This window comes from Ascidiella aspersa, chromosome 3 (genome assembly GCF_963924565.1).
Source record: "Ascidiella aspersa chromosome 3, kaAscAspe10.2, whole genome shotgun sequence".
Classification (NCBI taxonomy): domain Eukaryota; kingdom Metazoa; phylum Chordata; class Ascidiacea; order Phlebobranchia; family Ascidiidae; genus Ascidiella; species Ascidiella aspersa.
The window spans coordinates 16,239,826-16,252,881 of record NC_139449.1 but is presented as its reverse complement, the minus strand read 5'-3'; the positions used below and the strand labels follow the sequence as shown (position 1 = coordinate 16,252,881).

Below are 13,056 nucleotides of genomic sequence, written 5' to 3'. Positions count from 1 at the left end.
GTAGCCAAAGACACAACTGGGTAGGTAAACATAGCGACAACTTGCTACCGTGTTCACTGGGTACCAAGCTAAATTTCCGTTTCACACCTAAGTGAAATATTTAAATTTGCCACTGCAAGTTAACGAAAGGATTCAGTATAAAATGTATCTAGATATTTTCAAAAGCAGGCATTTCGACTGTTGTCGAGTGAACAGGGTAAGTCTAGAATCTATCAAAACGATTAAATTAGTGGAACTTGTTCGATACCTTCATAATACTTCTAACAAAGCTCAAAGCTTTTAACGAAGTAGAAAGCTTCTAACGTTGCGCCGTTTACGTCAGCTTGTTATTGCGAGATAATTGGAAAAGATTTATAAGTAGCTTTCTGCTTAGAATACTGGTGATTATGCTTTGTTGATTTCGGGTTTCGGTTGGTTTATATTGGTACTAAATAAAACTAACTAAACATAACAGTATAAATAAAAAGGCAAATGCTAGAATTATACATCTCTGACATATAGTTGTCAAATGTGGATATATATATATATATATATATGTATGTATATATATACACTTTTATTGACTGTTCAGCAAGATTCAATATTAAATTAAATCAGATTTTTGACTAACATTTCATATTACGTAAAATATGTTGAACACCGCTGTTAAAGATCGTATAATCTACACTTTTTATTGTGATGCTGACTTTTGGTGTTCGCCAAATGTCTCTATAGGCTACATGAAAATTTGTTTAACGCTTTTTGTTTTTCGCTTAGAGTGAAAACACATAAACAATCTCGTTATTCAGGTATATGTTGACGGCTAGCGAATAAGATTAATTACATGCTCTTAACGACTAATCTGTTCAATTGGCGCAAAACCACCTTTACGCGAATGGCTGCAAGCTATGTTAATACTGTGCTCGCGGCGCAAACGCCAAGTTGTTCAGTTAAAATCAGTATGTAATGAATTGTGTTTTGCGTCTAATCTCGAAAGTGTAGTTATACATTTTAGGTTCCACTAAGTCTACAAAATAAAAAAACGCATGGGGGCTGATATATTGATATAAATCACGTGGAACTTCGTAATTTCTAAACAAATAATGTTTTTGCAGAAATAATATATAAACTGATTCAAAGTTGGACTTAAGTTGTAATAATATCGCAAACAAACGCCACCAGTAATGTTTCCTGTGCACGATATTATGCAAAGCTCATTAGGCGTGGACAGCATGATAACAAACGATACATCTGCTTTCATGATGCCCATGATTGGACCGACTGGTGAAGTCCTTTACTACGTCCCTACAGCTGCCGCTAACACTTCTATGACCGGCGCTTCTACTCTCCCGTTTGTAGCTTCAGCACAAAGCCAACCTCAACTTACAACAGGCCCATTGAGGATGGTTGACCAGTTTCATCAGCCAGTTCCCAACTTTATCCAGCAAACAAATTCCGCAGATTCTTCCTTCCACATACAGTCGTTAGCGGGCAGTATGCTACCGCTCTGTTCTGTTTCGAAACAGCAACAACTACACCATCCCGGAAGGTTCCAGCCACCTGAGTTGGAAACGCACGATCACCAGCGCAATATCTTCAATTCATATCTTCCTTCATCTGTGGGCAAACTGACATCTGACCTTCAACACCACCATCAGCAACAACAGCATTCAGTGGTTCTTCAACAAAACCTAGAAATCAGGGAAATTATTTCGCAAATCTCTGCAAACCGAGACGAAGCCACCACGGGGCAAATTGAGCAACCGATTTCCGGTAAGTTTAATTCTTTCGCCAAAAAGAAAGTTAAATATAAGGGGTTGTTAACTTTGTAAATGCTTCTGCTGTTTTGATATTTTACTATGTGTAACCAAACGTATGATACTTTACCCTCATTGGTTGAACTTTAAGCGGTACCGATTTAACCTACACAATTCCCTCCACCGTGCGTTAAAAAATTTATGATCGCTTTACTTTTTATTATTTTCTAAAGTGCCTTGGGACACATTACTTTCTATTTCTAGGAAAGCAGCTAAATTAAGATATTAAAATAGGCTACGGACAACAATAAAATTGAAGTGTGAAAGAGCAGCACGTCAACGAAACATGTAGTATATAACGACACTAAATTCGTAGTAAAAGTAGACGCTGATATTTATTTTGCTCATTTGGTTGACTTTCCAGTTGCAAGTGACCCGAGAGAGTTTAAGTATAAAGACGCAAGCCTATTACATTATTAATTCAGAAGCTTAGTTAAGTAGGGTCCGACATCAAAAAAGGCACACTTTACAATCTTGTAGAAACCTTTGAGCAGCATACGTTATAAAGTCAATCTCTACCAATATATTCTCACATTGTAACGAATAGTTTCCCTCTACAGGTGTTACAGAAGGCAGTGAGGCGAAGAAAAGTACTTTTAGAAATTCTCAATTAAAATCTGCAGTCAAACGTAATTGTTAATTCATAACCTTTTTCGATTTGACAAGGCTGTAATGCTGATTTACAGATTTTATGAGCCAAGCGACATGGGAATCTAGGTTTGGGAGCTGTCACTCATTACTAATTCACCGCATCAACACGGTTGTTGAAAAAGCTTTACTTTAAGTCATTTGAGCTCAATCGGATTGGTAACTGAAAATACACAAATATTAAATTTGCTGTTTGAACAACCTCAAACCGAAATTTTTCGCAAAGTGTGCAATTAGATGGTTTTAAGAACTCAGGTAACAGCAGCATGATCCTAAAATGAGGTTATAAGTGATCTGCCTTTTAGTTTTCTAGTGATGTATCATTTGTAAAACGGTTAGCATCTCAATGTTCATGAATTAATTGAAAACAACGTTTGCCTCTTTTTACAAATATTCTCCTTATGTTAGATTTTAAAATATTTCAAATATAATTTATTCTCATACACCCCGCTATAGAAGTTTCGGAAACCTATAACAAACCATTCTATCGTTTGTGTATAGTATGGTATATAGAGTAAATATTTAGTTGCATGTTTCCCAGGGGAAAAGGGGATGATTGCCGCTCGAATCCCATCGATATCCGGAGTGCATTAGGCATTTCTCTTACTTTGCATTGATCGGGCACAGACTTGAAGCGAGTCGCACAGGCGGAGGGTAGCGCCGGCGTCAGTTTCGCCCCAGTATCGCAAACTAATTCCATTCCCTAATAAGCGTCAACGACGGCGCGGGCGATAGCAGTCAGGCAGCAGCCGCCTGCAAATTGGCCTGCGGATCGATTGACGCCGGCCGTTATGTCGATTTTCGTTTATTCAATAAAGAAATCGACTTGTAGCGCACTGCTGGTGTCCATTGGACACAGGCTGTCGTTTCAGCCCAAATTTTCAATTCTACAGGAGTTGGAATAGCATCAGTTTTGGCAGCAGCAGTGAAGAAACGTTTACTAAATCCACCGCCTTCGACAATATGTCTTGCAGTATTGTAGAAATGTATATTAACAGCAAAAAGAATATATGAAAAATTACCCTTACGATAAAGGTGTAGAATCTATGGACAAATTAAATGAGCTACAAGTGACATACGTCGATAAAACATTGTTGTTATGTTTTATTACTTCCTTTTACGTTTTATTATTATCCAATATAACCAGCGTTATTTTAGCCAGTTGAATACGATATTTATATTTTACGTTGCTGACAGTTCTGTTTTGAGTTTACTATTTCATTCCTAATGAAAAAAAAATTTTTTTTTTTGAATTTGACTGCAAAATTTTAAATTTACAAACGCGCGATATTCAGTACAGTTACACAGTTAATTCTAATTAATTCAACGAGACAAACTGTTTTCTGACCATTAATTAAAATATGAAAGGTGTTCTATTCTGTGTAAATGTATAATTTTGCACGCGGGGAAAAAATTATTTATCGCTTGTTTTAATTTTACATTGATCCTTATCTTTTTCGTTTTAATTGTTCTGTTTCGTGTTGTTTATGAAGGCATAATGGAAAAAACAATGAGCACATCTATGCCGTCATCTGTGACCACAAGTCGCGAATGTACAAACTCTGACGCAAACACGCTCGTGACATCACCTTATTTACGTCATCAAAACGCTGAGCAAGTTTCTGTAAAAGAACCAATTGCGGTTGAGGTAAAAATATTGACACTAATGTTAGTTAGGTACTTTCGATTACCTGGTACACTGATGTGTGGATTGCTTGAGTTGTATATTATACTGCTTTTTTAAGGTTTTCACCAAGGTGCAGTATGTAAAACATGTCACATTTTTGCTTAGCGGATGGCTACCAAGTAATAATTATTGTTAAGTTTTATCAAAAGTTATGACTTACGTTCAGCTTAGTGCAATAATAAGGCCTGGTCTATTATCATTAGCTGCCGTTGATCAGAGCAAAGAATTCTGCCCGCTGGTTTATGTCAGTCGACCCTGGCGCATTGGGAATTCTATTCTGCGGCAAAGTGGTGAACTTTTGACTTGCGTCAGCTAATAAGCCTCAACCCGCCCTGAGCTCTAAACGAAAATATCTACGCCGGATGAAGTTGATTCGCTGTTTGGAATAGCCGCACAAGCGTTTAATCTAATTTTGTAAATTTGGAGCAGTTGGTTCAAGACACCTGTCAGTCTTTAAGTGGTGCTTAAAATGTCATACAAAATGTAGAGGTAATCTAATAACATTGTACTCTTTGCATCGTCGATTTCGATTTCCTGACGAATAAGCATATATTTATACGTCCAACATTACTATCTAATACTATCTCAACGGCCGTTTTTGTATAATGTTTCCGCAGCAGTAAAGCTATAGCTTTTATCAAAACACATAAATGCGAATGGCTGAAAAAAAAGTGTGCCATAAAAGGAGCATGTTTTTTTTAATGTGCGTCTTTTCTCTCATGTAAAACACCAGCAAATGTTGGGAGCAAAATGGTTGGAGGCTTTAGTTAGACATAGTACAAATATAAATGCCCATATACAATAACGTAACATATTTCACATTTTGAACGTTTCGAATTTAGTTTTATTCATTTTCAACATTATGAAAAAATACTAATTCTAATGTATATTTACATACTGCTGAGCAAGATGTTATCCACTGGTATATCAGCAATTGATTTTAACATAATGATACATTTTGCATTCTGGTATGGGGATTGTTGTCCAGAAGTGTTTCAATAAAATTAGCTGTATTGGGAACGTATTCTAAACCATCTCGTCACGAATATTTCTCGTCCTAAAAATCATACTTAACTCATATAGGGTCTATATAGTTGTCCTAGATTGCTGTCCGTGTATTGTTTCTCCAATTCACATTAGGAAACCCGAGCACTAAAAAGCCACGATAGGCTTAGCGTTTTTACGTGTCAAACTAGATCACCGTATCATTTGAAATTACCGTTATTCCCAGACGAAAGATAACTTTCAAAAACTGGCTGAGCTTTAATCAAGCCGGCATACAAATAATATATGCTACTAGCGTACCACAATGGTTTGTGTGAGCACAGGCTGAGAACCACTGCAGCAGATTTTAACTATTTTTTCGAATCATATATACAGTACAAATAATTTCAACTCACTGTCTTCCAACACAAACTTCGATATTTTAAAGTTATATTTAAAAAGTGTTTTTAAAAAAAATGCTTATTTTACAATGTAACCCCCCATTGTTCTTGTAAAAAAGATTTTCAAAAACTTAAAAGCGGTCGCAAGAACAAAAAGGTTGGGAACCACTACTCTAGAGACTTGGTTAGGCGAGGGTCGAGGACAATTGAAATGTGAAAGTTATGCTTCTGTAAAACTTAAATAAAACAACTTTTATGACACCAATTACTTTTCTACACCAGCTTGGTCCCGTTGAGAAGGCAGTTTTCCAGCAAGCGCTTTACAACCAGAAGAAAAAGAGAAACTCGAAAGCTTCCAACAACGGCCAAACAAATATCGAATCTCAGGTACACCATTTTTGTTGTTTGATAGATTTTATGAAAAAAAAGAATACCAATGTATTTACGCTTTCGTATAGTGGTGAGCAACCAGGATGTTTTTACCGACATATTAGCCTTTAAATTGGCTAAAAGTTTCCCCTTAAATAGGCAGCAAATCCGTTGCACTTATTTTGTGGTACAAAGGCATATGGTTTATAGCAAACTGTGTTATAAAAGCTATGTCAATGAGGACGCCGCTCCGAACACGCCAATAGCATACATTGTGCTGCGTAACATTTGAAGTTATTAAATATGCTCTACCTAACTAGCTTTAAACTTAATCCTACGCTGCTAAAAATATTTTAAACCAGTTACAGGACTTACAACAGCGGGTTCGTGAATAGTGTAAAACTAACAATTTTGAGCCTTTTAGCTCTAGAAATTTTATTTCCAGTCTGCTGACTCGCAAGAAAGACAGGATTTCCTTTATGAGGCTAACGCTAAAGAAAGTATATAAGGTTTCAGTCTAAAGCATTTTATGTGGGATTTATAGCAAATAGAAAAAAGGGTTAAGACTTCGCAAAAATCCGTTTGCAGGACAATCAATCTTCCGGCAAGAGAAGCTATATTTTATTTGGTCGAACAGTGGTTTGCTAAGTTAGCACGGAAAAACGTTTGACGTTCAACAAACATACCGCGACAAGTATTGTTAGAGTGTGCACTGTTACGTTAGCAAAACTATTTCTTGGGGTGAAAGTGCGCGTGTTTGCTCAATGTCTGTAGGCAGTGTTACATGACAATTGACTCAAATACTCGCAACGCATTAAACTAGATTTATGTAAACCAAGAGAGTATAAGCAATAGGACAGTGCTTTTTTTAACCGGGTGTACTGTATACCCGAGTTTATACCGGATTCAAGCTACGTTATCATACAATTATTGTTTTCTGGCAAGCTGATTTCTGCAAAAGCATTTTGAATCATATTTGGCTGTTTATATGTTTACCCGGTCAGGCGCGGGTCTGGGATTGTTGTTTCGGAATCATAGATAACGTCACAAAGTCGCTTCATAGCATGATGTCACAAAGTTACGTTAAAACATTACGTCACAAGATTAAATCTAAACGTGACGCCATAAAGAAGTAATCTTACAAAACACACCGTACACAGTTTCGTTTATATTTTATAGTTTTGGGTTTGACAGTTGCTACTTTCAATACGAAAGCTTCATTACAAAGATGTTATCGATTCACACAAAGCGAAAAACAACCTTTGGTGGGCTGTTTAAGTTGCCAAAACGTTTATTTAAGTTGCCAAAACGTTTTAGATGGTGCGACGAGACGCGCGGCTCCTTTGAGCTAAAAACATTATAAAAATGTAGTAGACATACAGGAACGTAAACCAGATTCGCAGAAGCGAGCACTGATATAGAATTACAAACCAACTTGTTGCCGATAGGGGCTTCTAAAGTCCAGACATTATTTTTGGTGATTAAAATACAAAAAAAGCAATTTAAAGGTTTACACAAACTTTCTGCAAATAAAAAGCAAGGGCATTCAAATACAAATTATGTTTGAATTTCTTTATTCTGCAATTGTACTAATAATTATGTTCTTGCGTTGAGCATAGCAATACCCTTTTGTGATTTCTATACTTGTAGACTGTAGTAGAGGATGACACAATTATATATATGAGAGAGTTGAGGTTGTAGTGAAATGGCACCATCGAACTATTCTAATGAGTATAGGAATCAACAACCCTGTTTCTTTTGTTGACAAAATATCGATGTACAAGCGTGGTCGATTATTATAGCAACAGTCTGTATGTTAGTGTGCGACGCGCAAAGACAAAAAACAAGTTTGGTGAAACAGCAAGTTTCGAATTTATGTGAAGGTGCAGTTTCCGATGATAACATCTAGTACAAAAAGAGCAGTTAGCAGTTCAACGAATGTTTGCGTTACTCAACTAAAAACTCAAATTTGATTTTAACTAGTTTACGCAACTTATCTTAAGACGGAACATGTGATTAATAGGTTGCAGTTATATATATATGCTACTAAAACACACTTAGCCTGTATGTAGATGACACTTTACACTTGTTTTTTGTCAACCTGCCACGAGGGTCATGTTTTTAATGATATTTCACAGTTACGCTTCGACTTAGACTAAGTTTTATGAAATTAACTCAATTTGTTATTTTTATAATATGATTGACTCTGTGTATTTCTGATAAAATATGTTTAGGTTCAGTGTGACATGCGTATCAAGACCAAAAAGCACTCGCGTACCTTGCTCGAGAATCGTGTTGGTCTTGATCAAGGTGAGTTTTGTTGCGTTCGCATAGTTTTATCTGATGCATTAGAATTAGATCATCGAATTTTACAATGAATGTACTTATGTGGTAAGTTCTGTTTGGCACACCTTTTACAATGTGTCGCGATTGGTTTCTTCTTTCAATCGTACAGATTTTGATTTGGCATTGGGCATAGTGATTAAGTTGTTACATTTTTTGATTTTGTTTATGTACTAACTTTAATTCGATACCTTTTCGGATGACAAATTTAACATGTATTTTACTTAAATTCACAGGTCGTGCAGAGGAAGTCTCGGTGGCTGTCATTAACAGAGGCAAGTCTCGCATTGACATTAAAGCGAGTGAATTAAAGACGTTTTCGGCAGTGGCAGACAACAATTATCAGTTAGCTGCCAAAACACCATCGGCACAAAGCTCGAAATCGTCGATCCGTGAAGAAGGTGCGATTAGCATACAAAGTGGAGCCGTTGACACAGACCAGAGCAACCTTGGCGACAACAGGCCCAATGGCGACAGTCCGCTCATATCCGTTAGCTCTACTGTTAAAACTCATTTGGGTGCCGACCAAACTGTTCGATATCACCCTTATGCCCGTTCCCAGAATTTCAATGATAACGCAAAGGACTGTAATACTATTAATTCCACTGTCATTCATAATGATGGCCAAGTTACGCAAACACGGTCGTCCAGCAACACACAAGCCAAAGATGGAGAAACACCACGACACTGTCAGCAACCATCGCTGCATATCCCGACAACATTAGTAAAAACGACAAACTTCGCTGATGCTGTTCACAGTGTTGTTGTTCCAAAAGCGGACTTTTGTTTGCCATTCAGCACCGCAGACAACGTTGATGCGTTAAACGCCAGCACGGCAACGGATTTTCCTGGAAACGACACGTTAAGCAAAACTAACGACTTATCGTCTAATGCAACCTCAGCCATTACTGACGAGGTAGGTTAAGATTTTTGAATCACCTGAAATATTAAATTTTTAATAAAATATAAATCGCACTGTCTATATTTTTTGTAACAAAATCGGCTTTTAGTTCTAGTAAAGCTTTAACAAGCACATTTAATAAAGAAATACCAAAGCCCCGATAAATCAGATGTATGTGGCTTGAAACCGCTTTCTGTTTCACGTAGAAAGCCCAAATTGGCTCAAATGACAGCGAGCAGTCAAGCGAAATGGTCGGTAGCAGCCATGGAACTACCGAAACGATCGGAAACTGTGATGATTTATCTCAGAAATTTGACGCCGGGGTGTCATGCAACAGCGAAAATGGTAGAGACTCTTCAATGAAAAATCGTATTTCACCTTCCAAACAGGAGGTTATTTTGCCCGATCCGCTGCCATCATACATCACCAAGATTGACAAACCACCAAGTAGAGGTTAGTTAACTATTTGTAGCCTACTTCTTTGCTTTGTTTGATAGACGTTACTTGATAAACTTTTATTGAAATTTAAACTAATTCCAATATTAGATGTTGGTTGGTGCATAGTATATAGTTTGACTGGTATCTAATTGAACATGTTTGGTATTTAATACTTATAACTCTTAATTTTTGGTCAACGTTTGTGTTTAATCGACTCATGAACAACGTTAAAGCACGGCAGGTTTGGCAAATGATTTATGCTAGCCCTCATCATAAGACCGTCAGTTCCATACAAGTCTACTACATTTTGATAATTTTTACGCAGTGTTGAAGGAGTCGCTACATTGCACGACGTGTGAGGTTTACGTAAACTCGGACAATCAAATGAAACAGCATTTAAGCAGCCTCCGACACAAGAATACATTACAAGGCATTCCTACTCCACCAAAACCCGGGAGAGAAGAAAAGCCAAAACTTCGTGCGGTAACGATTAATAGTAATATTCGAAAACGTAATAGGTTTAAACTAAATCAGTTCTCTTAGTCTTCAATCTTATAATATTTGCCGTGCGGAAAAGTATCATCGGTTTTCTGTACATACAAATCAGTCAACAGAAATAAAAGTACTCGAATGAAGCATAGTCAAAATGAATTAAAATAAGGTAATTTAAAACAATACTTAAAACAAGCTGGAAAACAAAAGTCATTTCGCCATCAGCCTCAATTGATAACGCCTAAAGTTCGGTAGTTTTGTACATCCTTATCTCTAACCTGTTCTACTACCATCTCTTTCCCCAATTCCCGTTCGTTTTATTTTTGTCTCCTTGCCGCAGATGAATAAACAAATTACTAACCTCACCTCACCTCACTATTAGTAACTAAAACGCGAAATACACCTGTACTTTACATAGTTTCTCCTTGATTTTGTGTCACCAATATTCATGCACTTTGTTTCATCACCTTGGAAGGAACATTGCTCGTAATATATATTTTAAAGTTTTAAGATCATCCTGACTGATTTTGTTTGCGTCATTTTCGTTTCACAAATTATAAAAATTCTCAGCTTTTATTGCTGGCACCTTATATTTTTGAAGGAAAAACATGTGTTGTATCCAAACAACCGAAAACATTTCTAAAGAGAAAACTATGTATTTAGTACAAAACAGTAAAGTTACCACGGCTTGTATATTGACGTTATGTTACAATTTACTTCGATATCAGTTTCCACTTTGATAAACTATTCTTGCTTCAAAAAAGGCTAATATATTACACGTATCGACATCTTTTGCCATTTTTGTTATGATTGCTTTTTGAACTTAGCCAGATTAATCGGAAAACCTTGTGTCGTTACAATTTACTTATATCGTATAAAACCTTTATAATTCATAATTACGTAATTTGTCTTTTAGGAACAATATCGGTGCAACATTTGCAAAGTAACACTGAATTCCGATATACAACTTTCACAGGTAATGTCAAACTTAGAATAAAGTCAGGATAACAATTTTGGTAATTAATTCATATTTTTTATAATTTTTATAGCATTTGGCAAGTCAACGACATAGAAATATTCTAGAGGGAAAACCTCCAAAGCCCAGATGGACTCCGTATGAGCGGAGTCAACAACAACAGTTGCTCGTACGTTCCGCAACAACTCTGGTACGTATCGAAAACGAAAACTCATGAATGTCCCATTGTTTTTTTTTTATAAATGAAGATAAAAATCTAATTAGGTCATATGCTTTGCAAATTTTGTAGAGGCTGCCCTTTGCCGCAACTCCCGGCAAATCGCCATTGACAACTGCAGGCCTACCTTTGGGAAATCCCGGACTAGCGATTTCGTTACCAGACCTCGCCTCCCTCAACAGTGGCACCGTTGCCGGGCACTACCTCACAGCACCGAGCGGGGGCGCTCAAACCCACCTTAAACAAGCATCATTCGTACTCTCGGAGGGTGGCATGATTCAAGCGCGCGAAATAGTTTACGTGGGTGCCCAACCAATCCAGACTTTGCCACAAGGCGGTGCCTTCCCTGCTTCCCTACCAACTATACAGGGAATCCTTCCCAGGCACCAAATGCAGCTGCCTCACATCTTAGCAGCGCCAACTTCCGGAATAGAATGGGCGTGATTGAGGAGACTTTCTCACAGTTGATTTAACATTTGAAGATACCCACACTGTGGCGACCTATTGATGATACCAACAACTTGCTTTTTTGTTATAAATGATTTCATAATGCAATATATATAAAAAGTTATTTTTTGTTGTTGTGTGTCTGGTACACGTTACCTATTCCTAAAACCGGCGTTGTTTGTATCACTATTTGACATTAGGCCTATTTATAAATCGTATTTACCACGATAATCAACAATGTTTGATATATTGTCGGTTGACAAATATTGTAAGATTAATTAATTTAAAACAACAAACTGCAATGTACTTTGGCTAGCACATACTTGTGTTGGCTTTGACTTAAAATGTTAACTTACATTTTAGTTGTTCGCCAGTTCATATAAAACATTCTTGTTTGTGTTTTCCGTTTACGTGCTCTAAACTTGAACTCCGACCTCTAAACTTGAACTTCGACCTTTTTTCTGTGGTTTGTCATATTGTGACCTGTTTTACGTTTCACTTCTTTGCGGAAATTGTATTTCTATGTGCCTTAGATCAATGATAATTGCAAATTCCAGAAAACTTCACGGAAAGAAGCGTAAACTTTAAAACTGTGATGTGGTGTCAGAAAAGAATTGTACAACAGCGGTACCTGTCATTCAGTTGTTGTTTGTCAGTTAGGTTATATGAAATTAAGTTGAAGGATGTATCACCGCTTCAATTAACCTAATCTAAATTATAATCAAGGTAAATTCATTCAGAGGAATCTAAACTTTTTAAAAAAAATCTTAGCGTAGCAGCAAAACAGATACCTGCGAGGACTGTTATAGCTTGTTTTTTTTGTTAGTTATGGGTTGGAGCACTATGACACACATGGAAAAGTTTGGTTGCTCTTGCGGCTTTTGGAATAGAAGAAGGCCTATAGCTAAATGTTAGGTGATTACGGTGAACCAATCAATTATATTTATTTTGCATGAAAAAAAGGAAAATGTATTTTTGAAAACCAAATGGTTATCTAGTCAAGCGTCTGGATTTTTATAAGGTTGGTTTTAGTAAGATTTCCTACGCCAACTTCGCCTTAAACATACCATAATAATATTTTTTGCGTTTACATAGTTATAGTGGCTACAAATATAGTGTTGGGGGTCCATTACCTGGTTTCCTCTACTCGGGATCCGCCTTTGATTGCAACTAGGGATGGATTTACGTAACGAAATTTCTTTATCTAAGTCGGTTCTCAAACATTTTTCCTCGCAGCGCCCTTGGAAAAAAATTAATAATCTTGCGACGCACCCAGCGATAGGTATTTTAATAAATTTTATTTACTTATTTGTGTACAAAAGTTGAACTGCATATAAAAACAGCACATTACATTTAA

At 36.8% G+C, this 13,056-nt stretch overlaps 1 protein-coding gene across 1 annotated transcript; it reads left to right on the top strand.

The window, feature by feature from the left end:
* Positions 1-3,167: 3,167 nt before the first annotated feature.
* On the top strand, positions 3,168-12,334 carry LOC146160410 (uncharacterized). Its single transcript, XM_083384388.1, has 9 exons — positions 3,168-4,092; positions 5,799-5,903; positions 8,120-8,195; positions 8,465-9,144; positions 9,336-9,582; positions 9,893-10,050; positions 10,976-11,035; positions 11,109-11,225; positions 11,325-12,334. The coding sequence occupies exons 1-9, from the start codon at positions 3,943-3,945 to the stop codon at positions 11,694-11,696; spliced, it is 1,965 nt and encodes a 654-aa protein (XP_083240514.1). The 5' UTR covers positions 3,168-3,942; the 3' UTR covers positions 11,697-12,334.
* The last annotated feature ends 722 nt before the right edge of the window (positions 12,335-13,056 follow it).

What these genes read in the sequence shown, in the direction of transcription:
- LOC146160410 (XM_083384388.1), top strand. Translation starts at nt 3,943, where the DNA reads ATGGAAAAAACAATGAGCACATCTATGCCGTCATCTGTGACCACAAGT. An exon ending in TCGTGTTGGTCTTGATCAAG is followed by an intron (nt 8,196 to 8,464) that starts GTGAGTTTTGTT and finishes TTAAATTCACAG; the next exon opens with GTCGTGCAGAGGAAGTCTCG. An exon ending in AAAAGCCAAAACTTCGTGCG is followed by an intron (nt 10,051 to 10,975) that starts GTAACGATTAAT and finishes TTTGTCTTTTAG; the next exon opens with GAACAATATCGGTGCAACAT.